The 17,930-nt window shown below is 44.6% G+C and overlaps 3 protein-coding genes across 3 annotated transcripts; 1 reads left to right on the top strand and 2 right to left on the bottom strand.

The window, feature by feature from the left end:
- Window positions 1-2,913: 2,913 nt before the first annotated feature.
- LOC128135462 (histone H2A.J) lies at window positions 2,914-3,946 on the bottom strand. The gene has a single exon (XM_052774437.1). It carries the CDS (start codon window positions 3,639-3,641, stop codon window positions 3,252-3,254), a length of 390 nt encoding a protein of 129 aa, XP_052630397.1. The 5' UTR covers window positions 3,642-3,946; the 3' UTR covers window positions 2,914-3,251.
- LOC128135475 (histone H2B 1/2/3/4/6) lies at window positions 3,932-4,702 on the top strand. Its single transcript, XM_052774451.1, has one exon. The coding sequence runs from the start codon at window positions 3,970-3,972 to the stop codon at window positions 4,348-4,350; it is 381 nt and encodes a 126-aa protein (XP_052630411.1). The 5' UTR covers window positions 3,932-3,969; the 3' UTR covers window positions 4,351-4,702.
- A 982-nt stretch (window positions 4,703-5,684) lies between these two features.
- On the bottom strand, window positions 5,685-6,621 carry LOC128135455 (histone H1.10). Its single transcript, XM_052774429.1, has one exon. It carries the CDS (start codon window positions 6,574-6,576, stop codon window positions 5,911-5,913), a length of 666 nt encoding a protein of 221 aa, XP_052630389.1. The 5' UTR covers window positions 6,577-6,621; the 3' UTR covers window positions 5,685-5,910.
- Between the last annotated feature and the right edge of the window lie 11,309 nt (window positions 6,622-17,930).

Genomic DNA, 17,930 nt, shown 5'->3' with positions numbered 1-17,930 from the left:
GCTTTAATTAGGACAGTCACCCTAGTTCCTCATTAAACTATAATGAGGAAGTTGCATTTGCTTGTTGCAGTAAAGCAACTTCTCACCATGACTGCACAAGAAAGTACATAATTAGTAAAAAAATCATCACATCAGTGTATTATATCCAACAGCAAAGTAGCTCCTAATTTTCTTGAGAGCTTATATGGCAACTGAAATCCATATCTGTATTTGCTACACTTGTAATAGTAGTAATAATATTATGCAAACTAAAGTCATGTAAGATCTTTTTAATAGTGTACATTATCCCTAACATTGCAAACAAAGTAAAGGTGAAAAAGGATAGAAAAGCCTTTCATCTTACTTTTTAGCTATGAAATTCTAAGACTTTTGATATATGGACTGACATCATTGAGTTATCCCTATATATAACTGTGATTTGTAACATTTGAGGGAGCTTGGTTGGAGGTATTTTTGCATTACAAGTTCTTTAGAATGTGAAGGTGTATTGGAACCCAGTGATACAGCTGAGGCACCATATGGATTTCTTCTTTACTACTGTTTGTTGTATAGGCAACTGAAAGAAAGCTCATTTATTTAAACTCTCTTTGCTACATTCCTTCATCCAGCGGAATTTGCTTGAAAGCCACGAATCTTTAATACCAGTAGATTTGCCAGCACTCTCATCATATAATGCATCTGACTTACAGGACATTTCCATTTCCATTTGAGGCCTCATCAGTGTGATGGCAGCACAGGGTTCACAGCTGGTGAACCACCAGTGGCTAAGAACAAAAATAGGGAATGCTAAGAATTGGATCTAAGTGTCACAGAGGGTGAAAATCCAGTTACTGAGGTGAGCAGAGTAGTGAGTAAAGATGAAGAGGTGTTTGGAATGAAGTTCTAAAGAAAATAATGAATTTCTGGTCAGATGACAAGAAGAATTTGGAGAAATGTACTGGACTTACCTCCACACTCAGTGAATGCCAAGGCCCTCTCCTGTGGTACCGACTGATTTCCACATACAGGGGTTTGCTCACAGAGAAATCCCACTCCTGGAGACAGATACCCTCACCCCCATGGGCTTTCTCTGGTATTCCAGTGCTTTGACCCAGAGATGTGCGCTTGTGGCCCAGAAAGCCCCTCATATCCTGGGCTGCATAAAAAGCTGCATGGCCAGCAGGTCGAGGGAGGTGATTCTGCCCGTCTACTCTGCTCTCATGAGACCCCACCTGGAGTAATGCATCCAGCTCTGGGGTCCCCAGCACAAGGAGGACATGGACCTGCTCAAGCAGGTCCAGAGGAGGGCCACAACAATGATCAGAGGGCTGGAACACCTCTCCCGTGAAGAAAGGCTGAGAGAGTTGGGGTTGTTCAGCCTGGGGAAAAGCGAGCTCTGGGGAGACCTTACTGCGGCCTTTCAAAATAGAAAGAGAGAGAGAGACTTTTTACTAAGGCCTGAAGTGACAGGACAAGGGGCAACTGTTTTAAACTGAAAGAGGGTAGATTTAGAGTGGGCATAAGGAAGACATTTTTTGCAATGAGGGTGGTGGGACACTGGACCAGGTTGCCCAGAGAAATTGTGGCTGCCCCATCTCTGGAAGTGTTCAGGCTGGATGGGGCTTTGAGCAACCTGATCTAGTGGAAGATGCCCCTGCCCAGGGCAGGGGGTTGGACAAGATGATCTTTGATGGTCTCTTCCAACCCAAACTGTTCCATGGTTGCAATCTTCTGAAACACATATATGCAGGGAACTGCTCTGGAAACTATAGAAGACTTGTGATGTTAAACACAGTTTTTATATCTCGGCAGTTCTTCAAGAGAGGTGTAATTGCTGGAGATATGTAGCTGCAGCTAATGATCAATAAAACAGCGTAATGAAAACATTACAGGTCTACTCTCAAACAAAACCCTTAGGCACAGATACTGTTACCATATCAGAAAAGTCTGGTGCTCCAGACAGCTCTCTTCCTCTATGTTTCTCTCCACAAACCATCCCTGATGTCCCACTTTGGTTATGATACAGTCCTACTTAAAAGCCTCTCTGCTTGCGGGGTGGGGAGGAAAGGCGCAGGGGATAGTATCTTGCCATAGGTGATAATTTCCTTCCTCTAAGACCAGAGCATTCCTCCTTCTTCCCAGGGTGTGGGGAGGGCAGAGGTGCTGCACAGGTGGGAGCTGTGGCCTCAATGCAGTGTGCTGCTGGCCAGCAGGTGCAGCTTCTGGGAACATCTGAGCAAGAGGAATCAGCTAGACAGGCTCATAATTTATAACTGTGAATCTAAAGAGCTTTAACATTGTGCTCTTGGGTGATACTTGTGCCAACAATGTAGATTAATTCAAATATTGCTCACTGTTTACTGATGTAACAAGAGGAATAGCTACGCACAGTGAGGAAATTTAAGAGGGGCAAGTTTGAAAATCACACTTAAAACAGGAATATACCAGCACTGCAAGGAGTTTCTTCTGAATGGAAAGATTGTTGCTTTACAGTGTCACACTTAAAACAGGAATATACCAGCACTGCAAGGAGTTTCTTCTGAATGGAAAGATTGTTGCTTTACAGTGTCACACTTAAAACAGGAATATACCAGCACTGCAAGGAGTTTCTTCTGAATGGAAAGATTGTTGCTTTACAGTGCAGGTCTGACTAGTTAAGGATCTAGACTAAAATGAGACAATTCCCCTAAAGCATTGCTCGTGGTATTTCTGAATTAAACTAAGTCACAGGGAAGCTTTACATCTTTTAAAGAACACAGGCCTATAAAGGAAGACTTTCTTCATTCTTAGATGTAGTTATATGGGTTTGGGATGCTCTCCTATTTATTTTCATGCTGCATAGATTTTCCCACTTCCCCCTCAGCCTTCTAGCCACCCCCCCCCCCCCATATTTCATACCATAAGTTGTCTATAGAGTCATAAAAGATGAGCAGATTCAACATTAAGAATGAGCACTTTACCAATCCTGTTACAAGAAAAACACAAGAGAATCAACAAATCACTACAAATGCAATTAGCGTTCTTTCATTTAAAAAGGATGAGGAGCTAGAAAAATGTATCACTCTTCTCCTGTAAGAGCCAGAAGTTTTAAGAAATTGCCACAGAACATGGTTTTAGCTCTGTAACAAAATCAGCATATTAACCCTTAGCACCCAAGCACTTTTGTAAAGAAAGCAACACAACTCTTTTCTGACTGTGTGGGTGGCTCTGAAAAGAGCCTTTGGGTTATAATGTTATATTGTGAAAAGCCTGAGCAGCTTTGCTCGCTGAGCTTATTTGCTTTTAGCCTTGTGGCTCTCGGTCTTCTTGGGCAGCAGCACGGCCTGGATGTTGGGCAGCACCCCGCCCTGCGCGATGGTCACCTTGCCCAGCAGCTTGTTGAGCTCCTCGTCGTTGCGGATGGCCAGCTGCAGGTGCCGGGGGATGATGCGCGTCTTCTTGTTGTCGCGGGCCGCGTTGCCCGCCAGCTCCAGGATCTCGGCCGTCAGGTACTCCAGCACGGCCGCCATGTACACGGGCGCTCCAGCCCCCACCCGCTCCGCGTAGTTGCCTTTCCGAAGGAGCCGGTGGACTCGGCCCACGGGGAACTGCAGCCCGGCCCGCGACGAGCGTGACTTAGCTTTAGCTCGGACTTTGCCTCCCTGCTTCCCGCGGCCGGACATACTTTAGGCGCTTGAAAAACTACAACCAGACCCTGCCCGACAACAACGAGACGCTCATACTGACGCAACGTCTGCTCCCTTTTATCCCTTCCCTGGGCGGGATTAGCGCTTGGTGATTGGCTGGAAACAGTCGTCACTTATACAACCAATGAGAAGACGGATCCTATAGTAACCAATCAGCGACAAAGATACACCCCCGTGAAGGAAAGTCCAATCGAATTGTACGAGTTAGAGGTCTGGTATTTGCATAACAACGCTATAAATAGAGGGCGCTGCGGCCATTTTACCTGCTGGTCTCGTTCTGAAAGAGAGGGAAAACGTTGTCGCTATGCCCGAGCCGGCCAAGTCCGCCCCCGCGCCCAAGAAGGGCTCCAAGAAAGCCGTCACCAAGACGCAGAAGAAGGGCGACAAGAAGCGCAAGAAGAGCCGCAAGGAGAGCTACTCGATCTACGTGTACAAGGTGCTGAAGCAGGTGCACCCCGACACGGGCATCTCGTCCAAGGCCATGGGCATCATGAACTCCTTCGTCAACGACATCTTCGAGCGCATCGCCGGCGAGGCCTCGCGCCTGGCGCACTACAACAAGCGCTCCACCATCACCTCGCGGGAGATCCAGACGGCCGTGCGGCTCCTGCTGCCCGGCGAGCTGGCCAAGCACGCCGTCTCGGAGGGCACCAAGGCCGTCACCAAGTACACCAGCTCCAAGTAGAGCGTCTCCCGGATCCTCAGTTCTAACCCAAAGGCTCTTTTAAGAGCCACCCACGTATTCCTTGAAAGAGCTTTAACACAGTAACGTCTTGGGTCTTATGTGTGAAATCGTACTTAAGAAACGCTAAATAGAATTTGAAGTCTGTTAAATCACATTTATCACAGCTTGCAAGCATTAACTATCTGTTTCTGAAATCCTTCATGAATATTGTACAGCTTCAAGTAAATTCAAATGTGTTAACTATTACTTCATGGCTTAACATTCAAATACTCTTCCAATAAATGTAAGCAGTATTGTTCAGCTTTTTTCAGCCGAGATGTGAGACAGTGCATTATACTACATGTTCCATCACAAATATTTTTCAATAAATGTTCAGCAATATTGTTCGGCTTTTCTCAGCAGAAATGTGAGATGTGGTACATTATACTACACGTTCCATCACAAATAAATTCACATAACTTCTAATAGCTACGTTAAGACACGCCCCGAAAAATGAAGATGAGGGAAAAATGAAAGACCCCCAATCCCCTTTTTTGCATAGCTGTCCCGGGATAGTCTGAGCTTGAAAAATTTCCCTTCGGTATGAGAAGACAGGAAGCAGCCTGGTAGATCGGAAGACAAGGACGAGAAGTCCAGGAGAAGCGAGGCCACCTCTGAGACGGGGTAGACGCTTTGGGAGGACGAGCTGTCCGGGGACGCGTGGCATCACCGGTAATCGCGGAGCCAGCGCGGGCAGCGCTTCGTCCGCCGGCAGCAGCGCGGACTTTTCGAACTTTTCTAATCGCCCAATAAGCGGCTGCGGCTTCTCCCGTCAGCCAATCACAACCGGCTCCAGGGTGAGCTTCCCGGTGCTGCGGGGAGCTCCGCGCCGCTCTCGCTCCCTGCGCTTCAGCCGGCCGCAGGAGCCCCCGGCGCAAAGCGCTGTGTCCGCAGCGGCTCCGGCTAACCGCCCGGCGGAGCTCCCGCCGCTCCGACTGCACCGCTACCTGGCCGGCAGGGTGCGGAAGAGGACCGCTGGGAGCTCTACCCTCCTCTCGCCCCGGCAATCTCCTCCTCAAAAAAGCAGGTCGGTAAAGTCACGCAGAGATTAAAAGACCTGCCCACGACAGCGCTGCCAAGCGGAAAGGTCACTGCCAAGGAAGCGGAGGAGCCGTGCTGACAGTTCCCGGCTACGGTCACTAAGAGGTGTGGCGATCGCACCCGGGCTGTTAGGGACCGCGGCGGTTAAAGCACCGAAAGAAACCTCCCCGCCAGGAGCGATACCCGCCCTAAGCAGTCCCTTTAACACATACACCCTCTTGCGCTGCTCAAAAAAAGTCAGCCTTCAGAAAGCGTTATCGCAGGGAATGTAAACTTTATTTTTCCAAGTCTTAGCGTAATCACGGCCGGAAGTTTAGCGTCCCATCCACTCCACAGACGAACGTCCCACGCAGATAGTGGCGTGTGGGTAGCTCTGCTGCAGGCACGGAGCTCGATGACGGAGTGTATCAGCCCTTTTTGGGACAGTAGTGGGTGGCTCTTAAAAGAGCCGTTGGGTTTAAGTACTTCCACTTGAACACTTCACTTCTTGGGCGCCGCCTTCTTCGCCTTGGCTGCTTTGGGCTTGGCCGCCTTGGGCTTAGCTGCTTTGGGCTTCACCGCCTTCGCCTTGGCCGGGCTCTTCGCTGCTGCCGCCGCTTTCTTGGGCTTGGCAGCCTTGGTCGCCTTCTTGGGGCTCTTGGCCGCTTTCTTGGCCGCGGTGGCCGCCGGCTTCTTCGCTTTCTTGGGGCTCTTCTTCACCGCCGCCGCTTTCTTGGGCTTCTTGGCGGCGCTAGCGGGCTTCTTGGCTGCCGGCTTCTTGGGCTTGGCGGCGGCTGCCCGCTTCTTGGGGGCTTTTTCCTTCACTTCGCCGGGCTTTTTGCTGAGACGGAAGGAGCCGGAGGCGCCGGTGCCCTTGGTCTGCACCAGGGTGCCCTTGCTGACCAGGCTCTTGAGCCCCAGCTTGATGCGGCTGTTGTTCTTCTCCACGTCGTAGCCGCCGGCGGCCAGCGCCTTCTTGAGCGCGGCGAGCGAGAGCCCCTTGCGCTCCTTGGAGGCGGACACGGCCTTGGTGATCAGCTCGGTGACGCTGGGGCCCGCCGGCTTGCGGGCTCTGGAGCCGCCCGCCGCCTTCTTCGGCTTCTTGGCGGCGGCCTTGGCGGCGGGGGCCGCGACGGCGGGCGCGGCGGCGGGAGCGGTCTCCGACATCGCTGCAGAGACTTCTTCCTAATCAAAAGAAAGTAATTGGGCTACAGTAACCCCGATGCCTGAATTTATAGCGAAGCGGTGATCTGTGATTGGTGCTTTGCAGAGCCCGCCTAACTGTTAGCCAGGAAGAGCTTTTCGTCCTCCGAGTCTGTGTTTCTTCGGAGTTATAAATTCATATTTTTTGTAAAATGCGTGCCACGAAATCACGCCAGCTTCTTCGGGGAGCGAAGAGAAGACGGTGGACTTTCATTCGGGGGAATTTCTTGCTGTTGGGACCCCAGATGAGAGAGAAAAGATGTGTTTAACGCCGCGTTGTGAAGGCAGGGAGACCCCGGCAACGGCAAACTTTTGTTTTTCCTTCTAAATTAAAATAAAACCCGTAGATAAAAAGTCTCCCCCGTAACGCAGGCTTATTCTTTAGGGGCTTTTCTCCAGATTAGGATAGAAACCGAGGGGGCAGCTTCGGTATTTTTGTCGTAAATTGATTTCAAAGAGAAGGAAGTAACACAATTTCATGGCTGAGCTTTGAATATGGATAAAGAATCGGCTCCCTTAACCATATCTTTAACTATTAAGGATACAGTATTTCTACAGAATTTCGAGTTTCAGGAAAATAAGAGACCTTCAGAGGAATATATATACTGTTGAAAAGTGTCTGGAACTTGCCAGGGCTCTGCATTTTTTGCGGAGTTCTCTAAGTGAACAGCAAGATTTTGATATTTTTACAAATAGTCTCTGTTTACAAAATGAAGCTGTGAATGCCTAGTTAATGCATATAAATTCCGGATAAACAGCTAGTTTAACGCTTTCTCAGTTACAGTAGTGTATACTATTATTCTTTAGGATATACAGAAGTCAGAAGCAGACTTATAGGGTAAAAATTTCAATCACGTATAGATACACTAATATGTACCGTATGCTACTTAAACATTAATGGAGCCTGCTGAAGCCTCGATTCTCTCAAATAAATTAAATAATGTGGAAATTTGGCCTGCGTGAACAGAATGCTTCAGCTTCAATTTTACCTATAAATATTTGGACACAAGTTGTTGGGGTTTTTTGTCTTTTTTATTTTTTTCATAGGTTTCATAAAACCTGCCGTTCTCTTTAAAGAAAAACACTCGCCAATTTAGTTTTTCATCCAAACCCTCAGATATTTATTGAAATAATTTGCAGACAATCCTCATAAATCAGAATCAGCTTTAATTATTATGATCCCACTTAATTATTAAGCCTCACAAAGTGACAACAGAAATTAATTAAAATTTTTAAGGACTGCTAGGAATAGTTTGGGATAATTTTTGATTAAATCAGAAGAGAAAAGCCTGGACTGGCTTCTAATTAAAAAGCAGCCAGATTTTTTTTTCCTTGATTGAAAAGAACAAATTAAGCCCAAACCTAATATTTTGCCCCATTGTACTTTGTAAAAACTTGTCATGCAAAACGTCAGTGGACTGTGTCAGCAAAGAAGCATCTCTTCTAGCACACATGAATTTGAGATTCTAGAAGACAAGTAGTATGTTGCAAAAGGCCCTGGCATTTATTTTCATACATTAAATGGTGAAGACACAATTAAGTTATACTTAATAGCAAGTAGTTTTAGGTGAAATGAGATAGATTAAAATGGCAAAGATAAATGAAATACATTAGAATAATAAAAGTGAAAACAATAAACTGTCAATTTTTCATATTCTCTTTTAGTTCTATTTTTATTTTGTTGTGTCTGCGTGCAGGCCAGCTAACAAATACTTTGAAGGAGAGGAAAGGAAAAGCAGAGAAAGGGAAAAATTGGGCTTTTCAGTACCCCAGAGTGAAAGGCATACTGAAGTGGGCTGTGGAATCTGCCACGCTTCTCGTGAACGTGACGTCAGTCCCACATAAGCAACAAGACCAAATCCACGGTTGCCATAGAGTTTGAATAGGAGGAATATGTTCCTGACAGGTAAAAAGCTAGTTCCTTGTGGCAAGATGAGGGCATTATGCTTATTTTCCAGGTTAGGTGAACGGAGATGGGCATAAAGCAGAATCAGACTGTAAGTGATACAAAAGACAGAGCCGGGAAGGGTTGTCAGCTATCTGTAATGCACATTCTTCTGGGAATAAGGACTGAAAGAAGTTTAATGTGCCTTGATCTCTGTAGCTTTGACAATTTGGTGTTAGAGCTCTATGACTCTGGTTTATTACACTCAAAACTGGTCAGGAAGCTGGGAGCAGCTGGGAGCAACTGGGAGTGGACAGTACCCACTGGTGCAAGAGTGCAGTTGTAGGCCCGGGGGGGGATCCTCTTCACCAGCTCCACCCCTCTCATCCACACATCTGGGCAAGTTTCCCTTCAAGTTTGCTCTTTGTAAATCTGTTCTCAGTCCACCGGAGGAGGAGAGATTTCCTTCCCTTCCCCCCTAAACCGCTGCAGATCAGAGACGAAGACGGGAGGTAGAAAGAGATGGGAGAAGAGCCCACAGAGCTCGCTCCCTAAGTAGCGGCAGTCACTTGAACTCCATCCACAGCACGTAGGGGTTGCTGTCCCTGCGCTGTGACAAGTTTTAAAGGGACAAGATCGTCTCTGTTTTTATAAGGAAAGCAGATGAAGAAGGTTGTTATCTGAGGATTTCGAAGAGCAGAATTTAGGACTTCTCCCACATTTAGTTCTGGATGCGTCCGTGTAAATCTGCATGTCTTTTAAACAGTTCCCTGCTCCCTATTCTGAGCTGCACTTCTGAAGTTCTTTGCTTTTCCCTAGTAGTCTGAGGCACTGGAAGACTTGGCAGCTGGCCTCCGGCATTATGTGTCAGCATCCTTTATTGTATCTATTCCTCAACCATCACACTGGCTCTGTTCTGCACAGAGAATTATTCCTGGCCTACTTCTGAGCAGCGACAATTTTCCTGGTCTTACCAACCATTTCTACAAAAGGCAATCTTTTTATAAAGAGGAAGGCTTCACAGCTAGGAGGTGGTGTGAAAAGGGAAGGCTTTGCTAGGGTTATTCCGCTCCCTCCGGCCCCAGCAATGACATTTTCTAATTAATTGGATGAAATAAACTTGTCAGAAGCTTTGAACAATTTTCAGGTTTGCATTGCTGGAAATAGCTGTTAAATGCAACACTGGATCAAATAACAATTCTCAGTTTTGAGAGACATCAATCACTATCTACCTTACAAGTAGCATTGATATTGCCTGGGGTGTTTTACAGATAAGAGAAAAAGACAAAGCAAAGCAAGCATCTCACCACATAACTTAGCAAATCAGTGGTAGCATATGGAACAGTTTTGCAACCTGACAGAGAACATTTCTTCCTGCCAAGCAACATTACTTCAAAAAAAATTTTGAGAGTGAGCTGGTAATAAAAATTGTTTGCAGTTCCCATGTGAAGAGACAAATATCTAAATATGATTCTTTTTATATTAAATTTCAATCAAACAGCAAAGATTGAATGTTCTCCCGGTTTTCCTTTCCAAGCACCCTGTCCAAATGCAGGCTCTGTTTATCTCCTACTCAGGACCTCAAACCAATTTCTTATCCCTCCTTAAAATGCATATCTTACTTCCCCAAAGCAGAACCTTCTTTCCATGCATCATCACACGACATGCCCCAGCTTCCTTCCTTGTCTAGCAATATAGGTGCTACTACAGATTACAGAAGATCCTACAAATTGCCAGTGTATTTTCCAATGCAAGGATCTTCAAAACAAAAATAGTTCACAGATAACACAAGAACTCACTCCTAAAACTGTATAGCAGAGAAAACACTTGACTTTTTTCTTATCAAGACAGAAGCTCCACATGGAGGAGAAACAGATAGACATTAGACAAATAGAGGCAAATTAGACATTCAGACTGCAGGAAACAATCCAGATAAGATGATTAGCCAAATTTAGCTGAAAGCCTACACTCATTTAATTACAATTACTATTGTTAGCCTGGTGAAGACCCAGAGAAATTACAAACTTTTAATTGAAGCATGATATCTTCTTGACAAAGAATGATTTTGCAGACATTCAGGTAATCACTCTAAATATTAATAATAAAAACACAATACCAAGGTCAAAAGACATTAGTCAGGTCTCTGGCATGCTGCAACTATATTGACAGCGCTGATTCAGCAATTGTAAAGTTTATATAGTAGGGAAGAGTTAAGATGTCAAAGGGCTGTCAGTAGTAAAGAAGGCTGTATCTTTTTAGAGACATACTTCAACTAAGCTAACAAAAATATAGTGACGAGTATTTCAGTGTTAGGGCAATCAGACCTCCTAAAAAAAAAGTATCTAACTAACACCTAATGCAGTAGGTCCTACCCCCATGCTCAAAGAAGGGTCAGCTAGAGCACGGAGACACTACACCTTCTCTGGGCAGCCTGTTCCAAAAAATTCTTCCTTATGTTTAAGCAGAATTTCCTGTGTTTCAGTTTGTGCCCATTGCCTCCTATCCTGGGCGGTACTGAGAAGACTCTGGTTCTGTCTCCTTTCCTCCCCCCATCAGCCATCTGAACACATAGATAAGGCTCCTCTGAGCCTTCTCTTCTTCTGGCTGAACAGTCTCAGCTCTTTCAGACTCTCCTCATATGAGAGATGCTCCAGTCCCTTAATCATTTTTGTGGCCCTTTGCTGGTCTCACTCCATTTATGTCCATGTCTCTGTTGCACTGGGGAGCCCAGAACTGGACCCAGCACTCCAGATGGGTCTCACCAGTGCTAATTGGAGGGAAACTATCATTTCCTTCAGTACTGTTTTGCAAATACTACCTCTCCAGGTTAATTTGTGAAACCTATGTGATTAACCCTGAATGGCACTCCTGCTGTTTTTTAAATGTTGGTAGTTAAATAAAGGTAGCTTCAAAAAACATTAACTCTCACACAGCCCTTAGTTTCAAGGCTTGTCAAGACTAGTTTGAGCTACCCTGACTTGGCTCAGTGATCATGTTGTCCATGACTGTAGGAGTTGTTAAGGCTAGTTGGGGTCTCAGCAAAACTGCCACTCTAAAAAAAAAATATATCTACATTCTAGGGTGATTAAAAGGTAGGGAGAGGTGACTCTCCTGCCTGACATACCTGCCAAGTATTTGCCAACCAGCAAAAAAGAAGGGCTGTGCATTTTAATAAATCAGCCTCAAAATCTTCTTGTCTGTCCAGAAAATGACAGCTTAAAGCATCAAAATATTCCTTCCAGCTTCTGAAAGCCTTTGGATCAGAGATCCTCTTTTAATCAAATTTTACATCTCTCCATGCATCCCTGGGACTGAGAATTATCATTAGTAGTAATAGTAGTACTACACATAGGAATTCCAGTTATAAGCAGGATTCTGTTCTACTATGTTATGTAGACAAATTGACTTTGTATTATTTTCAGTTGAAGAAAAAGAGGAAGTGGGTAAATGCAGAAAGACAAAGAAATATAGGGACCTGCAAGTAAAAGCGAGGAAATGTAACCCTACCCGTAACTCTCACTGAGTGCCTGGAAAAAATTGAAATGTGATATCTGAACCTATGTTACATGCTGTCTATTCTCCCAGGTGCACAACAGTCAAATGACAATTCTTTTTTTGTGAGTCAGATTGCAAACACTGATTCAGTCAGAGATAGAAATTGAAACTAGGCCATCAGTATAGAAAATCTACGTCCTACCCCTTTAGTGTCACTCAGGATGTACATGTTAGTAGATGCCATTTCCTAAGCTATCAAAGGTAGTTGTAGCCCTTCATGCTGAGTGAAGGGAAATAGGATGCTGGAAGCTTACCTGTGATAATACGCAGTAGACCCAGCTGTGCACCGAGCCTGTGCAGGCACACTGTTACTCTCAAGGTATCTGAAGAATATGTGCAAGAACTATGCACATAATAAGGCATTCTGGATTACAGATTTATGCATTGCTCAGGTTTACAGACTCAGCACACCCTGGGGAAGGAATAGCTCATTGATATTGAGTTGTACTAATTACCAGTTCAGCCAAATTCAAGGAAGATATGAATAAACCCAAGAATTTTTAGCACTCAAAACAGACATCGCTTTGTAAGACATAAGGGAAGAAATTAAAACCGTGTTTAACCGGCTTGCTCCAAAATTAACTTTAGAAAGAGTCTCAGCAGAGGATGCAATGCTTCCATAGAGCTGGCTGATACACTGTAGATTTTCTCTCTGTTCCATTTTATTTCATTTTAGAAAAATATTAGAAGTGAAACCAATAATCAGGGAAACTTGGTCTAGCGCACACACACACCCCATCCCCCTGGGTAGAAAGTTATATTTAAATGTTTATGATTGTCAACTATGAAATTAAAATGCTGTGTCAAAGAGAGTTCTTCAGGGATCAATCCTAGGCCTGGTATAATTTTATTTACGATCTGAATTATAGTCTACAGGGCCTGTATAGAAGTGCTACGGGTACCAACAAGCAAAGAAATGCTAGAATGATGCAGGACAATTTATGTATTGAAAAATGCCTGATAAATTTGAGACACTGTCTTCAAAAATGTGTAAGATACTTCACCTGGAAAGAAATATAGCAGTTTTATAAATATTGGACAGTAGCAGTTGACTAGCACCTGAGTAGATCTGGATCTTCAGGTTATAGTTATAACTTGACAATGAATCAACAACAGTCGGTTACTAGGTATTAGGAAAGGAACACAGTGACAACATCTGCAAGACAGATGAACAAGATCTTCCTGTGTAGTCAGGAATGGTATAGTCTCACTTGGAGTTTTAGGCCTAGTTTTTAGTACTGAACTTCAGGTAATGAGAAGTGAACAATAAGAGAACACATGGAAGAGTGCAACAGTACTTAGCAGAGAGGTCTAGGAACTATTCCCTAATGGAAAGGCACATACTGTTGGAGTTCCCTGACTCAGAGAGAAGGCTGAAAAACCAAAGTTTCTTCTCAAACACTTAAAGCATGAAGAGGAAGGCAGTCATCTTTCCTCAGTGTACATTGTAGGAAGTACAGGAACTAATGTTCTTTGCTGCAGCAAGTTAGCAGTAAGGAAATAATTTCTAATATGGAGTAGAAAATTTTACTTGGGAAGATAGCAGGGTCTCCAAGAATCAGTGAGACTAAGCAACTATCAGAAATAAAATAGGTTTTGTTGACTCTTGATGATGGGTGGAGGGCAACAAAAATTACTGATGTCTAATTACTAGTAATTATCACAGAACTATAGATTAGAGAGTATCTGTGTAGGCAAGGGAGGAGTGCTGGATGCAATACACTTTGCATTTAGTAATATTTTTGGAACCATCTTCCATAGCATTCTCATTTGGGATCTGAGGGAGTACGGGCAGGATCAGCAGGCTGTTAGATGTTTGAAAATTGTCTGTAGCACAGGGTCAAAGGGCTGTAGTTAACAACTTAGTGTCTGCGGGCAACCAGTAAAGAATGCCTCAGGGCTGAATACTTGATATCATTTGGTGTTTTCTGGAATGACCTGGATGATAAGAGAGAAGGTAGCCTTAGCATGTGTGGATGATACTAAATTAAAAGGGTAGACAGAGTCAAAAGTAAGACACTCAGTTAAAAGGAACTTTAATAAACTTGAGGTATGGGCCAAAAGAAATCTTGCACAATTTGTCAGAGAGAAGTGCAAAATTCTGCATCGGAAGCAGAATAGCTACTTGCATTGGCACAGGCTGGGAAATGACTGGTCTGACCCGGACAGGGCCTGGGCGTTGTGGTGGCTTTCTCAACTGCTGCATCCTTAAAGGCAAGCCTGCTGCTGTGTCCAGAGCCTTAGCATAAATAAAACCCTGTAAGCAGCTGGGGTTTCCAACTGAAGTATTTGGTTTTCTAACCAAGTATTGCTGTAATAAAGACAAAGCACAGCAGTAGTGTCTGGAGACACCGACACAATGCACGTCACCATTTTCCAGACTTGGCTTCCTCCAGAAACACACAGCCCAAGACAAAATTCAATACATTCCTACAGGGATACCCACAGTAGATTCATTACTTGGAAAACTATGCCACCGAGAGACTGTTTGGACAGGGCAGTACTTCAGCTGCTGTTAAGTGCTTACAACTCTGCAAGAGTTGGCCGAGTTCAACAGCAAAACTTACTGCCCAGTAAGCTTACCGCAGGAGCCCAGGCAAGGAGAGGAGCTGATCAGTCTCAGATGTGCAAGAAAGATTGTGCTTACAATGCTTTCATGATACATCTTTCTAGCTTAATCAACGGTCAATGAATCAGAAGACCTGCACTGCTTCAAATGCCAGTTTAGAAAGCAGAGTAAGGATTTAAGAGAAGCAGTCACGCATCAGCTGTGGTTGCCAAATAGCTGGTTTGCTGTTTGCTATCCCTTACTCGAATGCAGGAGCAGATTTGCATGGTGTGCTATAGAGCTCCGAGCTCCATGGGCCACTCTGGTCCTGGGAAACCACCTGGAGCACTTGTTGGAGAGGTCCTTTGGTGTCTTCCTGGAGGAAGCCCAGAGCCAAGGGAGGAAAACAACATAGGCAAAAGGATGCCCCTGCCCCCGATTGCAGGTTATTGACCCTGTCCCTTCTTTCCCATGTCCTAAACCAGCTTCACATGAGGAACTGGTTATCTTACTATCTTCCCAACACCCCAGCCTGGAGTTCCTCCAGCCTTTCTTTGTAGACCTACTCAGCTGTACCAGCTCTTCAGTGAGCCTGCAAGACTGCAGCTTGCGCATGGTGTGGTGGGGATGAGGCCCATGCAAGCCTTCTCTTTCCAAGGTAGACTGAGACACACCACACTCACTACTCCAAAGGCATGCTAGGCTGGCCATGAACAGCTGTTCTGACAGCTGGTACCTTGTTGTGTGAGAGAAACACCCCAGAAAGTGTATTTTTGTGATTCTAACAAACAGCATTGCTTTGAAAGGAACCCTGAAACATCTGGCCTGGTGGGGAGGAGGTGTGAGTGGTGGCAGGACCATGTGAGTGTTTGGGTGTCGGTGCCTGCCAAGTACAACATTCCTTCGGAAGTGCGTGTGCAGTGTCCCTTCCTGTGATCCGCTGTTGGAGACTAATCCTGTGACGTTGTTTTCCATGAGGAAACAGCATTCAGCTCCTGCTGGTTTGCAGAGCAACCCAGCAGTGACTCAGACAACATGTACTTGCCCACAGCCGGCATGGGGCAGGGGAAGCGAGATGATTTCTGGAAGATTTTGCCCCTGTGTGGATCATCTTCTGATCTGTAAGAAGCCACTCTCTGTGCAAGGCAAACTGCATCCTCAAAGGTCAGCCCAGGCTGCTGACAGAGGTCTTTTCCTGATTTATCAGTCCCTGTGTAATTTCTGGACTTGGCAGCTAGAATAAGGTTGGAAACAGTCCAAACCAGGGCTGCAGCCCAACCTCTTGTATCTCTGACTGAGGGGGAGCCTTTAAATAAAAAGATGAGAATGGGGCTCTCCACCTCTGACTGTCTCATCTGGCAGGAAAGGGAGAGGGGAGAGATGAAATTAGTTATCAAAGTACCAATCATGAAACTAAATTCATGACCACAGTCCCCCCAGATCTCTTGGCATACCTATCAAATAGATAGGTATGATCCACACACTGGGAAGCTGATAGCTGTAACATTTCAATGTTTAAACATTAGGTGACATTGTTTGCTAGCCTTACTTAAGCAGCATAAACCACTTCTGCAACTACGCTACTTCCAGGAGATTCCTTCCAAATGGCAAATCCACATATGCAAACATTGACTTGGGCCTCAGCCTCAAGATAAAAGCTTTCTGTGCTTAAAATATTTCTTACCGAAATCACATGGGCTGCTCAATCTCAGTAAGCACAGCTTTGTAGCATGGCTTACATGCTGAACTGAAGGTCGGGTATGTGGGCATGGGTATACAGAGAATGAGGGCCACTGGGGTAGATTTAGAAGCCTGAAGCATGCCAAAGAAGTCAGATCTTGTGCAGTTTACAGTCTTACCCACATGTAGAGACAGGTCCCAGTTGACCACATCTCTGTGCTGTCAGAGTTCAATACTCTCCGACCAGGTTCTTTTAGATATTACGCATGAGGAGAGTTTAATGTTTAATATCAAATATCCTTATTGAGCATATTTGGCATTACATGGGATTTTGATTTAGCGAAGTGAGAAATCGCATCACAAGCATAATATAGCATTTGGAATATACAGATGAATCACAGCGCAAACATGATTCTCTTTACTGGTCTCTCTATGCTTATCGACACAATGCTGGGCCTCCCCAGTCACTGGGAAGGAATATGCTGGTTGAAACCATCTCAAGCCCGTTGCTCTCTTCCAACTTTGATTTATTTGTTGTCCAGTTTTTATATTTTATATTGGGCTGAGCCACATATACACTGCTCCCCTGTCACGCTGGTCTGGCTTGCTCAGGAGGACGTTATTCTTTGTTAGGTGTCTGAGGGAACCTGAGGATTCACTGGTGCAGCTGTCTTACCTAAAACCATGGTAACCCTCCAGTGTCCCTGGTGTTGAGATAAGTGCAGTTTTCTTTACTGTACATTATTCCCCAAGCTCATTGCTTTTTGTCCTTCTCTTCCGAGCTCTCCTCCACTGTGGGGGTGTGCCGGTCTGTCAAAACTGCCCAGGTTTTCAGTACAAGGGAAGTTTGTTTCTTTCCCGCAGATAGTCCAGATGAGATCTACTATGTTTTCAGCACGGCAGATCACAGGAGCATGATAATAGTGCAAAGCAGGGGTCTGTGCAATGTGTCTCATTCACAAAGGACAGATTGCAATTCCATTTTTCCTTTGAAAGTGGCAGAGAATATTTTGAAAAGGGAAATAAGCACCAGCTGCCAGTGAGTGGAAAGCACAAGGAATATGAAAACCTGTCCAATACTCATACAAAATTCAAAACTACTAGTTTGAAAAATATTAATACCTTTCCAGAAGTTTATTCACATATATTCTTACAATATAGTGTCTGACAGTAAATTTTTTATGTAATATTGATCTAAAACTTGAAGCCTGAAGTTCTATTAGCATTTAATGAGTTATGTTTTTTAAGTCAGTATTAAATTAATAATTACATATTCTAATTACTCACCCTGAGGTTATCAGTACAGACACAATACCCTACAGGAGCCCTATCTTATTGTGCTAGACTTTAAACACATATGAAAAACTATCAAATTAATTACCTAGAGGATGCAAAACCAGACTATAAGCAAGGTAGCTGAAAACTTACAAATGGAAACCAAAAGCTGAGTGTAAAAATCATGAGTATAGACAGCATGTATTCTCAGTACACTAGAGGCTTAGTCATTTGCCTCTATCTCACAGAATTAAATCTGGCTTGATTCCATCTTGTTGTGAATTTGTGTTTAATCTACACATGTGCTAAAAGAACAACATTTTAAGTGGTCTTGCTTGAGCACTGACACTAGTAGGTATGGGCAGGGGTTGGGTA

This window comes from Harpia harpyja, chromosome 23, assembly GCF_026419915.1.
Source record: "Harpia harpyja isolate bHarHar1 chromosome 23, bHarHar1 primary haplotype, whole genome shotgun sequence".
Lineage (NCBI taxonomy): Eukaryota > Metazoa > Chordata > Aves > Accipitriformes > Accipitridae > Harpia > Harpia harpyja.
Note: the sequence above shows the minus strand (reverse complement) of the source record. Positions and strands in the feature narration are given on the sequence as shown.